At 37.3% G+C, this 19,311-nt stretch overlaps 1 protein-coding gene across 1 annotated transcript in view; it reads right to left on the reverse strand.

Annotated features, from left to right (window-relative positions):
• The window catches only part of TRPM6 (transient receptor potential cation channel subfamily M member 6), a 58,012-nt gene that overhangs the window by 29,152 nt on the left and 9,549 nt on the right, over positions 1–19,311 (reverse strand). The window contains exons 5-16 of the mRNA XM_051789308.1: positions 18,718–18,858; positions 17,257–17,391; positions 16,639–16,919; positions 15,358–15,586; positions 14,611–14,766; positions 11,714–11,848; positions 10,505–10,633; positions 8,212–8,463; positions 7,107–7,281; positions 5,388–5,502; positions 3,469–3,668; positions 947–1,079 (exon numbers count right to left, since the gene is read on the reverse strand). Coding sequence (XP_051645268.1) covers positions 947–1,079; positions 3,469–3,668; positions 5,388–5,502; positions 7,107–7,281; positions 8,212–8,463; positions 10,505–10,633; positions 11,714–11,848; positions 14,611–14,766; positions 15,358–15,586; positions 16,639–16,919; positions 17,257–17,391; positions 18,718–18,858 — 2,081 coding nt within the window. The remainder of the gene's footprint in view (positions 1–946; positions 1,080–3,468; positions 3,669–5,387; positions 5,503–7,106; positions 7,282–8,211; positions 8,464–10,504; positions 10,634–11,713; positions 11,849–14,610; positions 14,767–15,357; positions 15,587–16,638; positions 16,920–17,256; positions 17,392–18,717; positions 18,859–19,311) is intronic.

Raw genomic sequence — 19,311 nt, forward strand, 5'->3', positions numbered from 1 at the left:
TATCACAGAGTAACTAAAAGATATAGTATTAACTAATTGCTGAATAAAATCAAAGATCAGTATTCCAGAACATTTTTTTCATCTAAATTAATTTCTTGCATGAATGTTATGTAATCCTATGAAGTGTATTCACTTCTGCACTCAGAAAAAATCCCTTTCCAATTCTATATTTATCCAGTAAATGAAATCTTCTTGTTGTAATCAATTCTGTAGCTTTTGAACAAAGCTGTTTATTTAATTTCTTTTACAGGTGATGCTTATACTGCTTCTGTTTTGTTTTAACCTGCAGAAAGTAAGATTATAAACAGGCAAAGATTAAGAGTCTATCTTTCTCTAGGCAAAACAAATTTGTTAGGTGAGATGAGTGTTGGCATTCACAAAGACTTTTTAAAATTTTCCTTTTTTTTAACTCTTCCCCTTAAATTTAGTGGCAGATTTGCCATTGATTTCAATAGAATGCTAAATTAGGCCAATACTGAGAATTTTGAAGCCCTACTGACAGCTGTGTATTAGCATTTTGCAAACCAAGACACAATATTGAAAATAATGCTAAAATGGTTTTATGGTTATTTCTGTAAACAGCAATTATACTCAATCACAAGCAATGTTCTCACAGCATTATTACACTGCTAACCTTTTAAACAAACACATATATTATATGATGTTCTCTGGCATGTTTTTGTACTGCTAACTGGTCTGCAAAAGTGAAACTTAGCAACACCTAACTGTACCCCTTTAACCACCTACACACATCTGGGGATGCAGTTCTGCCAGCAAGGCTTCCCAGACAGACCTGACATGCACCTCAAACAGATATATTTCCATCAAATTAGCAAGGTCTATGCATGTTCACAGTGCCCATAATCTGTTTCAAAAGCATTAGCTTATCAAAGCCTTTTTATATGACAAATTTATACAAAGAACACAAATCTTCAGCAAAACACACCTTTCTGTGGTCAGATGGATCCTTTCACTGTCACTGGAATTCTGGCTTTCGTTCTTTTCATGAAAATATTTTTCCACACACTGTTGCTCAAAGTCATGAAGTTTCTTTAACTCCTCATCACTCAGGTAGAGCTCTGAACAAAGGAGGTAGGAATCAGTATGAAACATGCTGATAATTACAATTCTTTATGAACATCCATGAGGAAAAAAAATAAAAAGCCTGTCAGAACTTGTTTACACTCCTTTCCTTGAAAAGAAAGAATCAGGCCTAACTCTGTGAATTTGGGCTTATGCATAAAGACCCTACATGCCAAATAGAGGAAATTATGTTTTTTATCTTTCCTTAGACAGGGAACATAACCATACTGACAGAAATTCCAGTGCACTTCCCTTTAAAGCCTCAAAAGCACACACTCGAATGGCTGCACACAAAGATGTATTTTCTCACAAACTTTTTCCTTTATTTTGTTATGCATGTGTCACTTACAAGACGTAGATATACATATAAAGGCTTACAAAAATGTCACTCTAATGTGGTCAAGGCATTCACTTCAGGCTAGTCACCTATAATTGCAGTCCTTCCAGGTATTCAAAGCTGCAAAACTTTTTTCCCAACTAAATGCTTAACATGTGTATATGTATAAAACATTAAGGCATTCTTAATTAACATTCATATGTATAAAACATTAAGATCTTCTCTCCACCCCATTCCTCCCCAAGATTCCTAGAGGAGGAAGAAAACACTCAGAAGTTTACAATTTGGGCTGTTCAGGATGCTATTCTTCTAGCACACCAAGATTTCTGAGAGAACAGATTGATTACAAAACAGTACAAAGAAATGCATATGGTGGAAAGTTGTTTCTCTGATTCAAACTCCACATTTTCCAAGCTCCTCTTTTCTTTCTTTATTTTAGGTACCAGAGTCCTCTCTGTACCTGATAAGGAGATATCTCCATCAGGTAACAAGGCAGTGTTTGTCACAAGCATGTAAAAAAAAGCTGCAACACACAGCTCAGCAGCCAAAACCCCAGCAGTGTTCTGGGGTTCCCCCTTTCACTCCCAATGGGACTTGATCACCTTTGAGGCTCTTTTCCCCCATAACCTACCTGTGTTCTTTCCTCCAATATTTTACTCTGTATATTGGTATTTTCACTGATTTTCCACAGGGTGGCACTGGATCCTCATTGCGAAAACCAGTTAATTATAACCACACCAAAATTAAAGTAGAAGAAACTTACTAAGCAATGCACAGGTATATACAAAAGGGGCACAGAGGCATACAAACGGGAAAAAATTCTCCTTCTGAGAGAAGTGCAAGCAAGTCATGAGCCCTCTTCTATCAAAGGACTTTTAGATGTGCTAAGCAGGGTTTTAGTTTTCCTTTAGCCTGATGCACCTTACAAGACACTCTCTATGCTACATCAGTGATTTATGCTATTCATGCATATAAAATAATCAGTGGCACTTCAAAGTGCCTACTTCGTTTCTAGTGTATCCAGTCATAATGGAGAAGGTGAGCCTGAGAGCAGCAGTAAAACAGCTTAGCGTTGATTATTTAAGCCTGGTTTTGTACCCTGTAACTACCTGCAAGCATGCCAGATCTCTTCAGGGATTCATTGTTTAGCAGAGTAAATCCTAAGTAAAGCATAACTCAGGCAGGATCCTCCCCACATCTCTTATTAGGTCCAAAGGGTGTATGTTGCATCAAAAAGGATGAGGTTGTATAATATTATACACCAGTGTTCCCCAATGTTTTTGTAGAAAAGGTTATAGCCACCAGCCTCTCCTCCTCCCCATTTCTCTGCCTCACCCCAACCACCAAGCCCCACTACTGAGTATTCATTCCCATCCCAACATCTTGTGGTCCCGTCCCCTCAACAGCTAGAGCTACTCCTGGCAGAGCTGGCAACAGTGAGACAGGGAACTGACATCACCTTGAAGAGGCATTAGGAAGGACGCTGGGATGAAGACATCCAGGCTGGGGATGTGCAGTGATAAGCCAGTGCACAAAGGAAAGGGAAACAGTGAGAAGGTGGGAATCCTCTATGCTCTCTCTCTGCATCTGCCACCACTTGATCTCCTTTGTCCTTGAGTTCTGTACCTTCTTTCTCCAGGTAATGAAAAAGGAATTGTTGGTCTTTTCATGACAAACATATAGAAATTTATACCCTCACTACTGTTTAATTTCTTTAAAAATAAGGCTATTAATTCCTACAGAATAAATTGCTGTCACTTTATTTCAGCTGTGTGTCACTTTATTTCAGAGCTGTGAGGTATCTTGACTGATGCACAGTATGTAGCACAGCAAAGCATTCCCCTAGTCACTTAGTCATTTTTTCCTTCAAGAATTCTCAGGGAGTCAAGTTAAATTCAGTTTTCAAAATTAAAACAGCCCTCTACCCAGAGAACATATTTTTTCTTTTTTTTCTTTTTTTTTTTTTTCTTTTAAAGGAACTCAACTTCAAGGTGATGGGAGGCTGACAAACAATTGTCACCAGCTTTTTCTTTTGGTTCCCAGCTTACTTAGTCCAACATCGCCTTCCTCTTGATCCAGCTCATCTGGGGGCTGATGGCGGAAGATGCGATTTATAAGAAGTCCGATGTGGCTCAGCAAGATGAATGGTGGAGGCAGCCATGGTTTCTCATGGTAGGTCATAATGTAGCGGTACCGGTTGTACTTCCAGAGCTTGTTCGATATGGATTTCAAATCAAAATAAACATTACTGAGAAGAGAGTGACAGAGGGAGGGGGAAGGAGGGAAAACACTGTGAGGAGTACTGCCAATATAGCACAAGACGCTTGTGAACAGATCTAATCTGACACTGAAGAAAAGCGCCATTCCTCCAGTGAGGTAAATCTGCTTAGCAACTTTCATTTAACAAAACAGCAACATGTGTCAGCAGCTAGTGCACTGAGAATGAGTGCATCAAAGCTGCCTAACAGATTTGGAGATTCGATTCCCATTCACATTAATGGAACTTGGACAGAAGATATCCCTGAAGTGGCTTTGAAATCTCAGCCATACTATTTAAACTTTAATGCACAGCCTAACTGAAAATTCAACACTGTCTACCTCTTTGGACTGGATTAAAAGTAGGTACCAGGCTAAGGGAAGACTGTTAACAAAACGGTTCTGTGCACTCCCCCTAAACAAAATACTGCGACTACATGAGCTATTCTTCTGCAGGATACTCACTGGAGCTCTGATATTATTAAACACAACTGCGGTTGCACAGAATAATTTTCCGTATCTACTATCATAGACCCAAGCACAGGAAAGCAACGTTGTGGTTTCTGGCACTGTAATTTCATTTGAACTGTCATACTACACACACAGCGTATAGTCACAAAAACATCAGCTTTGCTTCTGAGAGCATAATTAAATATATTGCTCATACCCATTTTTCGTCCCATTTCTGGAACAATCAAATCACTACGCAAAAGATTTATCATATCATCATTGCTGAAGGTTTAATTCCAGAAATAATTCAAACTGCAATTTCACAGCTGTGTAATATAAAATAATAGACTGATTCCTTGCCAAAATTTCAGGAAAGGGATTTTTAATTGGAAGTGGGAATAGAATGATTTTTGATAGTTCATTTTTCTTGAATATTAATCACTACATTTATTCATTTAAATTTTGTTTTAACCTACAGCTGACTTTTTCTTCCTCAGAAATGTTAGAACTCTAGGAAAAAATTATTAACTACTTGGGTTAGGCTGCTCTTTTCTTATACATTACAGAGCTTGATCCACTACTAGAGGCTCCCTGTTAAAACTTTAAAGGTTAAAATGACTATAAAGACAGTGATTAATTACCATAGAATTACTATGAATTACTATAGAATTAGTATGAAGACCCTTCCTACTCAGGGATTAGTAATGACAGCAGACATTAAAAGGCAGTTTGTTAAAAAAACTACAGTTAGATTTCAGTCTAGAACATAAGAGATTGCATTAAACCACAGGAAATTTCAAATTATTTGCTAAAGAAAGAGTATACTCCTACAGTCATTATTCTCTTCCCTTGAACACCTCCACTGATCTGCCAGCTTAAAACTTGGGCTACCCTATGATGAATGTTATATGGGTTCTCAGCACAACACATACAACTTTCAGGAACAAAATAAAATTACTTCAGAGCTGAATTAATGTTACCTTTTTTGCCAGCTGGAGTTGTCTGCTTTCACAGAGTCAGACGCTTGTTAAATGGCAAAACAGTTTAGGTGTCTTCTCACTATCCCTTTCCTTGCACTGTCTTGTTACCACCATTCTTTTTTTATTCACCTTACCCCCTTGGAAGACATGGTGGTACAACACCCATTTATGGTAACAACGACCATTAACATGCCCTTGCTGCGGCATTTTTGGTGAAAGGCTTTTGAGAAGCGTTGGCAGAAGCATTAGTTGCTTTTGCAGCAATATACCAAGGTACCTACTTAAAGAAAGCAATAAGCAAGTTGACCATGATGATGTATTGCACAAAGAGGTAGACAGCTTGGAGGAACGGTGTGAGGAAGGAGCCAGGAGGACAGTCTTCATTGTTTTCACAAACTGGAAATTAAGGACATACAGAGCATAGTTAGCATGGAAATCAGAGCAGAGCACAGCAATGGCCTGTGCTTCTCATTTGTCCCAGCAAGAAACAGAATAGTCCTCATTAATTTCACAGATATAGATCACTAAACTTCCAACTAAAAGGTCAACCTTCACCTAAAGGAAAACTGCAACCTCTTTATGCTACTACAATCCCACAGTTATTTACCCTCGCAGTTCAGAAGCTGCAGACACCACTTCATACATATCAGTTCTTATTCCAGTCACTCCAATTTTTTGTTAAGGGGAAAAACCGATGCAGCCGAAATGCATTTGAGAGATGGCACACACTCAAGCAAACTGAAATCCAAATCTTTGATCCTTAAAGCAAGTAGCAAAGCTTTCACAGACTCCACTGTGGAAAAGATAGAGCTCAAAGGCTGCTTTATCAGTACTGGAGTGATATTCATTTAGAGCTTCACACACAAAATCACATTGACTCATATGCAAAAAGATACATAAGGCTATGTATATTTGCGGGATGAAGCAACAAATGACAGAAATTAAGGGATCTCTTTTAATGTTTTTAAAATATCAAAACAAATATTTTTCAGTCCTTTTAATGTCTAATCAAATTTCAGACCTTTGAGGAAATTTTAACACACATTTATAAAGCAGCAGCTCTAAATTCAGGACACATTCTGAGCAAAAAAGTCACTAAGGAAATCATAGCTTTATTTGGGAAGTGTCAAATTTCTAAAGGTTTAGCATTACTAAGTGATTAAGTGGATTAAACTGTGAAACTGAACAGTGTGCTTTCATTAAAAGAATTTTGACTTATATAACCAAAATATATAGTCATCATGTGACTGTTCAAGCAGTAATAATGGATGCAATATTCTAAATTATTTTAATGAATTGGGTCTGTGCTGAACTATGTAACTTAAATATATGTATCTATTTCCATACCTACTTGTCGATTTTAGGGATTGTTTTACTTGTACCCATCACACAGTAGCATGAGAGTGCCTTCCATCGGTAATGCTGAAACACCTCCTGGAGTGCCTGGTTCTTCTGTCTTGCTAAGACAAGTTCAAAGCCATAACCAAGATACATTGTTTTTCCTATTTACATTGATTGGTTCTATTTTTCCTATGTTCACCTGGTTTACCTGCTTAAGAATGATGCCAGGTAACTTATTTCTCCCTTTTTTTCCCCCAGTTTAATTTTTTTCTTTTTTAAGGCAATTTTGTAGTCTTTTCTTCAAGAGATCAGCAGCTTTGTATTCACCTGATTAGAAAATCATTTCAGTGCCAGATCCCCCGAGCATGAAGTAGCTAAATATTACTTCCTATGTGCTTTGCTCTGAGATTTGCAATATACTTAATTTTAAGCACTGAATTTGAAGGGTTTAGAGCTTAACCTTTATTTTTAAGAAAGAAACTAATATTCTCAACATTATTCATGCAGTATTACTCATTAAGGACATATATATGCTGGAATCAGAATTGTTTGAGAAAGAACAGACTCAACAGGTAGTCAAAACTCTAGTAGCCCAAAGTAGGTGTGTTTCTGCATGTATTATATTTAAGCTGTTGAACTGTATTATGAAAATTACCTACCATCTATTTCTCCAGCATAGACCTCACCAAACATCATCCAGTAGGGCTGAAATACAATATCTCGTGCCAGAGTCCAAGAAGGAGGCTCCTCTGGTGAAAGAATTGCCTTTCGTGACACCCCAAAACTCAACAGAACTATGGCCATCATAATCACAATATAGAACATGTTTGCTGTCTGGAAGACATGTTTGTGTGAAAGAATTAGTTGTGTTAATTATATGTGAAAGAGACATACATTATAGGGAAATCTGCTTCTACAAATCAGAGTATAAAACAGGGGTAATAATCTAATATGTTGGAGAAAATAAAATATTTTATTTCTATGACCTGGACTACATGAACATTTTGTAGAGGTTAAAATCCTCCTGGACCAAAAAAGCCACAAGTCCTACTTGCTTCCTATGTCCCTCTTAGATCTTAAGCAAGATTTGAAAAATGCAGAGATCTTATGATGATGATTTTTCTCAGTGGTATTTCTTTCAAACTGAGAGGAAAGAACACCAGTGAAAACTATTTTGCCTTCTAAAACTGAATTGGAATTACCATGCAAGAAAAAATGTAAAAGTATTAAGAAGGTAGATCTCAATAATGAAGAGAAATTACAGTGGGAATTTGCACATGTCCCTCAAGACTAGGCAGCAGTTCAGCAGCAGTTCTTATACTAAAAGAGAAAAAAAATTAACTTCGATCTCTGATAAAATGGGATACAATTATTTTAATCAAGAAGTAAAATAATAATGAAACAGTTTCCAAGAACTAGGGGAACAATCTATACTACTGAGCCCATCTGCAAGAGGCAGTGGTTTTTCTTCCATAATCAAGCTGGATAAGAAAATTAATTCAAATGCAACCCTTTTCTAAGGAATGATGTAAAAATGGCTTTTTTGAATAAATTAGCATAATTAATAAATTAAAGAAAAATTAAATCTGATTATGGTCAACTCACAAACAGAAGAAGTCACTGTATTTTCAGGTAATACATTCACTATGAATTATTAGGTGACCTCTCCTTTGACCATCACTCTTTTCTGTCACTTCTCAGCTTTACATATTACTGAATAGATGCCTTAACCACAAAAATACTGCTCCAAAGCACAGTACTTACCATTTTCCCAATCATTGTCAGGTATGGGCCAGCATGCTGGTTCACAGCAAAAAGATCAAGGAGCCGAGTATACCAAAATATAATATCCAAGCAGTAAAGTAGCCTCCCTGCAGTTTGAACAGGGGGGTTGGACCAGCGCAAACCAAAACCAATCATAAACAGGATGATAGCTATAGAATCAGTAAAATTCCAGTATTCATAAATCCACACCTTCACTTTTTGGCAGAATTTTCCAGGTTCTGAGATAAATACCTGAGTAGAATGTGGAAAAAGTCCACAATAAAATGCCATTAAAATCACAGATACATTATTTAAACTCTTCTGTCTGAACTATTTTACAATATTTGGGAATGCATCATTTCCCCCCCTGCCCCTATCCCTTTTCTTTATTTCTGCTTTAGACCCATTAACTGCATATTGCCATTCACCATCAACGGAGGTTTGTACTTAATCTATAGCATCATATTGCTCAAGTATGCCAAATAACTCTTCCTAAGGAAAAATGGATTCCAAACCTGAATCCATTCACTAAAGGGCACATACCTCAGCAGTATAGAATTGTTACTCATAGGTATCATTACAAATTAACAGACATTTTCTAAAAGGATAGTTATGACCTGCAGTGGCCTTTTCATAAACCCCTAAGTCATGGAAACTACCAGCCTAACCTTGCTGATGGGAAAATAACTAATACCTTTTACTTCAGACCAAAAAACATAAAGAAAGATCCTTGTATTCCACCAAGGACACCTTAAAAAAAAGGAGTGCTGGCAACTAGCGAGGTAAAGAGTGAAATGTTCACTCCTTGAACTGTGAGATGCCCCAAAGGGATTTTAAGCTTCATTGAGCAAATGTGTGAAGTGGAATCTCTGGGAGGTCATAAATAAAACCTTTGCACATTGCCGCAAGTGAGGCCTATTATGCAGTGTGTAAGGTCACACTGATAAGTACCAAGTAAAGGAGAGATTTTGAAATGTTATGCCCCAATCTTGCAAGAACTTATGCATACAAACACATTAATGTAAACAAGTGATCTGGACTAACTCACATGACTAAGTAGTTGCAGGATCAGGGCCTAAGGCTTTAACAATTAGTTGATACAATCTAGAGAAACAGAGGTTTGCAGTTATATATAACAAGGCCCTCAGCAGTTAAAAGCTGCATGTGTAAGACAAAGTGTCCTACAAAGTCTTTGCCAACAGAACAGAACTAGAACATGGATAAAGAAAATCAAGTAGAAGACATCAATTTCAAAGTGTGCAGTGAATGATAATGCTAGAAAGAAGAGCTGATGTTTCCACTGTCCCACCATCAAGATGATGCAAGAGTCCAACAGAGATTTTCAAATTTCAACATTTTTCTCATTTAGGGAATCCTGGTGATTTTTTCAATCTTATCTCATGCAGAGACAGAACTTGCAAGTTTATCCAAGCTTCTATATACTTCCAGCATTTGTGCCACCCCTTGAAATCTTTCACCTCAATACTGCTGTCACAGTCTTCTGAGTGATTTGCATTAACATCAACTTCACTCAGAACTGTGGTTGATTTTTTGCTATTTATTCCTCTGGAAGTACTGCATTTCAAATGTCATATAAAAGATAATTCACATTACTATTGTTTACTATGTGCTAATTTTACAGTGAAGGTAAGTTGGCTCAGATACAATAAATTGGGAAATACATAGGTCCATTTGTCCCCAAACTCAGGTTTGAAGAGCAAGTTGTGTCCAGAAGTTTGGGTCTAATCAACGGCAATTAATTGCAATCGATTTTGATTGGAATATCTGTGCTCAATGTATCCAGCATTAAAAGTGGATGGTGGTTTTTTTCCAAGTTCATTTATAGAAGGTTAGTTAGTCTTGAGGGAGAGCCCTAGATTTTGCTATGAATAATACTCACTAATTCATAACAATGTCCACACTCAGGTTTAATATCTAATATAAATATCTAAATATCTTCATTATTAGAAATCTAATGGTCCACTCAAAAAAATTAAGAAACATGTGACTACATCAAGGCTCCAAATCTCAATTCAGCAGAGTCACTCTCAAGTGACCTGCACATTACCACCAGCTCTACACAGAAAAGAAGGACAAAATTTAAGATGCATTTTCAAGGCCAAAGCACTGGTCTTCAAATAAAAGTCTTCTAATAAATTCATTCCCTGTGTAATTTTTTCCTCTGCTAAATTCTATACAAAAATAATGCAGGATTTGGCATTCTTCAGATTATGGTATTCTCTGGGTTATGATATATCCTCTACAGATGAGAAGAGTGAATGGAAAAGCTTACCTCTCTGACTTTTTCAATAGCAGTGGTGAAAATATAAATGATAACAAGCCATTCTTGCACACTTGGTCTTGGTCCCATCTTCACCAACACAGTATAAGTAAAGAGCATGAGGAATGCCATGTATGACATCTACAAAAGACAAGGTATATAATCCATATGCACAAAAATCTCCAACAAATTTCTGCAAACACAGTGATAGGTGATTAGCCTGAATATATGTATTCAAACTACTAGGGCACTGTCAAATGTTTGAACGCAAAATCTTTATTCTAGTTCTCCAAAGTTTTGTTTTATTTTGTTTTGTTTCTATGGGAATGTCCTTAAACACCATTTGGAAATTGCTACTATAGCGCTGAAAAAATAGGTAGGAGCAGAAAATAAACTATTGCAGCACATGTTCACCTCATACATGAGACAGACTATTTCAACTTGGATGTTGGACAGAATGGTCTCCAGAGGTCCCTCCCAACCCTAACTATTCTGTGATTCTGTTCTGTGGTCTGCACACTATTTCTTGAGCATAAAGGCAGTCCTATGCTTTTATCCCAACCTTCTACAGGAGGTAACAATTCTTAAAGTTATATAAATCACTGTTGGTTAATCAGTGCCTTCCAAAACCCAGGAAGAACAATATGAGGTGGAAAACATGCTGTAAATGTATCTGACATAAGGGATTAACAATCTATAAAGCAGTTAAGCACAGCCCGTTAAAGGAGTAAACGTTTATGCACATGGTGGTCTGACCCAATGGGCAGCCTGATCTTAAACATCCTGAGCTCTACTGACACACGGTTACTTAAACTGATTTAATAAATGCATATTTTTCTGTAGCAAATGATCTCCTATAGATTAATATTCACTCTTTCAGAAACAGTTCCCAAAGAAAGGGACATAAATATCTGTGAGATACTAAAGGTATTTAAGGCCAGCTTCAAATCTGTCTCTACATGTACAATTGACCACTGTAAAAACCTGTGCTTGAGCTTTTCTTTAGTTCCTTATAATTGTTTTTCTGTTGTCTTTCTTTTTGTTTGTTTTAATGCAGTTAGATGACTTTAGCAGAAAATTTTTCCACTTAATTGCCAGAGAAATATTCAAATATCATCCCATCTACACCTACCAGTGACTGCAAAGTAAAAGCAGAATTAAGTGGCATTTGAAGGATCAAAGGAAGGATTTGTCAATCCAAGTTCTAGCACGATCACTAACCGTGTGAAACCAGAACTTGACAATTGGTGCGTTGTAGAACTCATAGATTTTTCTAGTGCCAGGTAGGTCTCCTTGTCCACCATCTACATGGCTTTCACCAGACTTCTGAGCAAGCTTTTCCACATCGTAATCCTTCTTTAAAAGAAAACAGCACTTTAAAAGTAAGAAACAACAGTCTATGATTGCAAAGGCAGTGTTGTTTCAGAGGGAAAACAGATACAAATGTCTAAACTTTGCTCTGGTCTAAACCATTACTGTAGTTTGCTTTATTCTGGTTACAACCATCTCATTTGCAATAATTACCATGCACACTTTCCCACTAGAAATACTAATTTAGAGTTTACTCTTATGACTACAGACAGTGGACCTTGTGTCAGCAGACCTGAGTCCACTCCTATTTCTGCCACACATTTCCTTAAGTCTCTAAGCATCACGTAATCACTCTGTGTCTCACTTTCCACATCTGTAAAATGTATATAAATAACAACTTCCATTCAACATAACTGTGTTAGCTAGAACTCCACTAACACTTGTGATTACATTCTGAAAAAAGAACATCACATTTCTGCTGATATATACAGTTGCACAGAAAATGTCAAGACAGTGAAATTCTAAATACGGAATCTAATTGTTATTTTTGCTGTACTTTACATCTGATTAGAAGATAAGGTTGTAATAAGTACTGTCTAACGAAGATCTGCCTATGCAATATAAAGATAATTCCTTTATTTTCTTCAGTAAAATAAAAACAAACTGACACTCAAGAAAGTAAACATACTTCATTTTGTATCCACAATTTGCCTGAGTACACCTCTGAAAGTTCAAATATCTGATTGCTGCTGAAGCCTAAAACAAGCTGCAGACATAGCAGGGGGCAACTGACAAAACCAGAAGGTGCTTAAAGGAGTTTTCAGTGATGAAGGAGGGAGGCCCGAGGGATGCACACACACATTGCTCAATTTGTTAGAGAACAGTGCTAACAACGACAAGTTTACTCGTTCGAACTATGGGCAAGGTTGAGGGAACCAAACTAACTTGTTCAGTTTTGTTTCAATGCTGGCCAATTGTCTTGGCTAATATCAGTTCTAAAATTTATTGCTACTAGATATCTACAGTATAGAACTTCTTATGTAATGTATTTATCCCTATTACACAAAGTTTCCTTGAGTCATCAGGGCAAGGGGGGACGGATTTTTTTCATCACATTAAACTTGAAAAAGGGCTAAACCACAGAATTTGATATACAGAATCATCTCAATATGTTAATATCAGATCTTCCTAGGTGAAGGAAGAATACATCTCATGAAAGAGTGTGATTTCCAGCTGCAGCTGGTCATTGGAATTGTGAAAGATGCTCTACAGTACACTGTTGAAATTGTATATTTTTCTATATTATTTCCTATAAGATTATTTAAGAAAAATCATTAGCTCAGACTTGTGCTTTAAACAATTCTCTAATAGATAAAATCAAAAGTAAGCTTATTGCTAGTGTAGGAAGGGAGCAGCCCTATCTGAGGCAGATCAAAAAAAGTACTTATACACATTTCTCTGCAGCCTTCTGCCAGACTGCAGGGGTAATCCTACTGTAAATAATTACAACTGGCCTGTCCCCTGTATCATAGCTGTTACCTAACCCTATAAAAATAATTTTGAATCATGTTAGACAAAAACCACAGGAGACAATGGCTTTGAGCATTTTTCTGCATCACAGAAAAAAAATGTGGCAAAAATAAGTCTACCCAAAGTCCTCAAAGACAATCTGTCTTCTTTTATTGTACACAAATTGAAAGTAAATTGAGAAGGTCCCAAGCAATCTACAATATTTATCTGATGTAAGGTAAGCAGAGAACAAAAACATGCTCTCACTTAGCAATCATGTTTTCATGGGTTAGCACCTCATCAACATTTACCCTTTGGCATAGAAATTCTCCATGTCTGTCCATGTCTAGCTCAGACTGAAAATTTTTGGAAATTCTCAGCTCAAGGAATGTGTGGTGGAGAATGAGAAAGGGTATTAACAGAAATCTTGGAGAATTCTTGAAGATCTCAAAAGGCAAAGACATCACCTCACTTATGCTGGAGACTCCTCACCAACAAGCCTAAGAAGGACTTTTGTACAACCACCTGTCTCTGCAGTGTGTTTTGGCACTTGGTTCAGATGACAAAACCCAAAGCACAGCGCTTCCCTTTAAATAGCTTTAAGATGCTTTAAACAGCACCTTTGCTAGGCTCAAGGAATGCAGAAGACACCCTGTTTTTCATCAAGTAAGACAGGTGTTAGACCTCTGGAAGGGCTACGATGTAATTCAGGAAACAAAACTACAAGGAGAGAGTAAGAGGGAAGGATGGTCAGGGAGAAGGGGAGAGGCTGAGGCTGAGATGCAGAGCATTGGACACTGGTCAGGTAGAATGGGAAGGAGGAGTGAGTTGGAAAGGATGGGACCTGGACTGTCACAGTTCTGCTGTTTCCCTGCCCACCTGGGCAACCTGAATTGAGTTTTATAGCTGTGATTTTGCGTATGACATGAAATCTTTCTTAGACTATTTGGTATACAAGATTACATTGGTACACAAGATTACATAGGTATTTATCTGCAGCTTGGATAGACTTTGTGCCCTAAAAGACCTGCAACTGACAGATAAGTATAATCTCAATATACTTGTGTGAGGTTGGGAAGGATTTTCTCATTATGACCAGTATAGAAGTGGCATCCAGGACAGATGAAGCAACTCGCCCAAGTTCACATCAGTCCGTATCCAAACCAGGGATCTAATGACTACATTATGAGAACTGGGTTCCAGCACTTCCAGCTGATGACCATCTTTTCCCTCCTTAGAATTATACTGTGGTAAACAAACAAACTCTGACATTCAAATTACAATCATCACAGACTAACCAGAGACAAAGTATCTTTAGAGCTGATTGGGCTCTGATCCCCATGATACCACGTGAACTGGTGGAAGTCTTGAGATTGAGGAACATGAGACATTTCTGCCTTGCTTTTAAACTCTAGCATCAAGATGGCAGGAGGGAGGAGAATACTCATAATGACCTAAAAGAGAAACACAAGATTCAGGAAATTATTTCAGCAGAAATTAATTGCTCAATAGACCTGAAGCCACAGTCAGCCAGCACAAACCCAGCACAATTCCACTGGCCTGGGAGGAAGCCACTGGTGCTGGGAATCTCTGTATCACACTCTGACAGCCTCTGAAGAAGTTTATTGTTCTTTTCTGTTTTGTGGCTTTCAAGAGTGCCATGGTATCTGGGGATGCTTACAATACCTCTTCCTATGTTGAGAGCATTACTCCCATCAGCAGCTCTGCCAGGGAACGAGTAATGTGCAGAAGCAAAAGCAGGTAAGGGGGGACTGAAGGGTGCTGAGAAAATGGGAACATAATAGGAATAGGAAAATAAATCCCCTCTCCTAATGTCATCCCACAGGTGCTTTTGCAAAGAAATAAACCAGAAGCAAGTACCGTTTCCCCTCCCTGCCTTTCTTTTGTTTTCCATATGTGCACATTCCAACACGTGCTTAAGCACAACTGTCTGAAGCTGCATTAGCCATGTTCATAACCAACAAAACAAGCATAAAGCATCTAAAGAGCTTCTAAATACTCAGAAAAAGCTAGAGTTGCGTTACCTTAAACCAGGAGTTCTTCCGCATCTTCAAGCGTCCCATCCACATATCAGTCAGCAGCATCTGTGTGCAGGTATGGGATATGAAAGGCCGCAGGCCTACAGAAACCGCTAGTTTTAAACAAGTTGAGTTGCTCCAGTTTTTCAGTTCATAGGTCAGCAATTTCATGGCCATCTGCTCATTTTGTTTGAATGCTTTGTCCAGCACATCTAAGGCAAGCTGCCCAAATTCCCTAAAGCAGAAAACAATTAACAGTCGATATAACAGGGATCTATCCAAACTCAGAATCATTGCTGCAGAGAGGTTGTTGTGAATACTCTCGTAACTAAAGTTCAACTAGAAATCTGAGTAAGCACGCCTTCTCCCATTTTTCTCATTGCTTTAACAATATAACTAGTGAAAAGCATTTTAGGGAGTAAACTTAACCATTTATTCCTAATCACAAGGTTTAGAGTCATCCTGTTTTCTATTTTTTTATTTGTTTTGTTCTTAAGCTCTCTCAGTGATCAAAATGAACCCTACGAAATTCTGTGTATATCCTTCAACAGACTCATCACCACTGTGGGCAAGCACTGCAGGCAGTTGCAAAAGTCTCTTCTATTAGACAGGCTTTAAAACATCTCTGTAGGCAACACTCTCCAAGGAAACTACAATTCCTTCAAATTAAGCTTTGGAGCTGCATACAAAAGAAGGCAATACATTTTTATTGTACTCAAATTTTAGGCATGAAGTCTACAAAGCACAAGATATATTACTAACTAAAATATATTACTACTAAGAAAAACTATCAGAAAACACCAACTGAAAATTGCAAACCTGAAGAAAATTCTTTTTCTACTTTCCTTTTATTCACTCAATTATTTCAGGATACATTTTTGATTTAGTCTTACACAGAGCAGGATTTTAGCACTGATTTTAGTTCGTTCATTACTACTTGTTACAGATTTGAAAAGTCCAACACCTGTGTGCCATATGGTTTCTTAACAAATTGAACTGTAAGGGAAATTTCAGCCTTTCACTTGACCATTTAGCAGACAGAGAGCCATGCATTACTCACTTATAATTTAATTTTCAAAAAAGCATCTAGGGAATATACAAATAGCTTTTCTTTAACTCTCAACCAGACTGCACACCAATACATAGATACATTATATAATATTGATAATTTGTTTTATACTCCATAGTCCATGGGATCACTAACCCTATAAATTCTTAGTGGATTAGGAAAATATCTAACCATTCCAAGCACTGCAGAACTTTATTAACTGAAGGGACAACTCATACTTTGAATACTTCTTCAGTTCTTCTGAAGTATCATCCACCATGTTGCTCTGTTTAGCTTCATGTGCCATTGCCCTGTAGAGTTTACAAGCTACAACAGCCTTGACCATGGCTTCCTCTCCGTGCTTCCAGAAGAACATTGCCATCTTCTGTCTTTTCATTAATACTGCCCAAACCAGGAGGTCATTATAGGGGTAGATAAAGCCAGTTGACTCATAATTCTCTGCATAGTTTATATCCTCTTTTAATTTCTTCTTATACTTATGGAAAGCACTGGATCTTTCCTGTAAATTTGTTAAAAAAAAAAAAAAAAAGAAAGAAAATCCCAACAAATGATTGAGATTCAGATTCATAAGAATAAACTGCACACAAATCTGAATTGCAAGTATTTGATATTGCAAACAATTGCAATTGTTTGATAGCTATATATATTTAAGTCATAAACCACAAGCTAGGATCATGTTCAGATTACCAATGCTAAGAAGCTGGTAATACTACTGAAGGAAAAATACTCCTTGCTCAGTATCCACGCCTTTAATAGCTTCCTTTTCCAGAGTGTTGGGCATTCTCCAAACCCTGTGACTCCAAGATCCCCAAGTCTAAAGTAAGCAATTATATTACCTTGTATTTGTAAGGCTGTGCTGTTCTGAAGAACTGAGAATGCAAAGTACTTTCAGTAGATCCCATTCCACTATTCATCCTATTACTCTGATGAAAGGAATGAGACAGGCTCTGAGAAAAGCTGGAGAGTACTCTCTAGATCCAAAGGCATACCACAAAACACAAGAACAGAAAGGCAAATTAGATATGATTTTGTGCCTGTAGATATATGCTTGTACTTTCTGACTGCAATACTGCATGTGGAAAACTGATGTTATTCAAAAACTAGTGAGTCAGTAATCACCATAACTACCAGTGGAGCTTATACAATAAAGGAAAAAATAGCCTGTTTCACATCTTAGTTAAAAAAATATATATTTTTCTGAAACTCTGAATTCAAAATATTGATTTTCCAAATAGCATCCATCAGTTAAAACAACAACAGGGTTTGTACCAGACTAGAATAATCCAACTGGAAGCTCTTCTGAGTGCCAACCTTTTTTATAAAGTGCCATAAGTCCTTTGGAAAACAGAAGTCTCTGAATTTTTTGCTGCTTGTTTCCTTTGAACATCTAGCATCCCTATAAATTTTGTTCAGTGTTGACACAGAGGGAAGAATGTTACGAGCTGAATCACTAACATTCTTTCCTGTAGTACTTAGTTATATGATTATAAAGTTTCATCCATTCCTGTTAAGGTTATATTTCATCAGCAAACAGTGAAAAGTGTTACAACTGGTCATATATCTTTTTTTAAGCATTGTATTAAACTAGTGACATACAGGAAACTTTTTCTCTGTTTCTGTTCACTACAGGTAACAGTTTTCATTATTTCTTCTCATTTTCCCTGATCCTCCTGAGATTCTTCTCTTAGTCATGAAAGCAGTTAATGGGGATGATAGGGTTTTGTTGTTTTTTTTTTAACATGTGGAACTACTTCAATCCAAGTCCAGTTCTACTATAAAAACTGGGTAGAATTTTTATGCAGTGATGTTGGCAATGATATTCAGCTAATTTATTGAGAAGTTTAGGCTCCTTTTAAGTTACTGGTTTTGGAAAGTCAACAGGGAAAATGATGACACACCCTAAGTCTAGTTCAAGGCATGTGGAATTCACTATTTCTGTGATGTGGTTCAAGTTGCAAGAACAGAAACATGCAACTGCTTCAGAAAAGGGAAAACAATGGTTGGTACAGTCTTCTTGATCTTTATTAATGGATGACAGACAAAGAACACAACCCAACTACTGGACACAAAGGTAAATTTACTAAATTAATAGTTAATTTAACAATTGGTACTCTTGGGGACTTGTCTGTTTTATTTACAAGCTCCCCACAGCTGGCAAAGAGATTCATAAAACAGACAAGTCTGGCATACCTTTAACTGATGCTCTTCAGGCAAACCACAATGACAACCTGAGCTATTTTCAGGTGGCTATTTTGGCTTTTCTTGAAGACCTGTGGTAGTAATTTTGAAGAAATTACCTTATGTTTTCTGTAGAGATCATTGTAGTGAATTCGGAAATGCTTCCTTGTGTAGCTGCTCCGATAAGCTTCACCAAGGAGGTACTCTATTACCAGTCCAATATCAATCAGTGATATCTTGTAATCCAAAGGAAGGGTATTCTGAAACACCAAATGTCACAAACTTTTCATGATGCTATTACATACCACAGTCAGCCATGTCAGAGCCCTACTAAGAGGTAGTCTGGAAAAATGTGCAACTGAGAGCTCCTGCTCTCGGGAAACTGTATACATTCATTAGGAATATGGAACTCCCTTGGAAAGAGAACACAGGCACATCCCATTTTCAGGCTGAAAAATGTGATGTTTACAGTTGACTGCACACACGTTGCATAGGGACATATAATGTATGATCCCAAGACCGGCTTCATTCAACTGTGAGGGTAGTCGTTCTTCAGGGCAATCACAAACATTGGAGAGACAGACAAAAATCTTCTCCTCATAACAAGAGAAAACTAGCATGGGGTGATTTGGTCATTAAGCTCATTCATTAATTAAAAATCAAGAAGTAGCTGAAGCATGTATTTAATGATGCAGCCAGTTCCCGGAGACTGG

Source organism: Manacus candei, unplaced genomic scaffold (genome assembly GCF_025592945.1).
Source record: "Manacus candei isolate 608988 ecotype Guabito, Panama unplaced genomic scaffold, ASM2559294v1 h1tg000027l, whole genome shotgun sequence".
Taxonomy (NCBI): Eukaryota; Metazoa; Chordata; class Aves; order Passeriformes; family Pipridae; genus Manacus; species Manacus candei.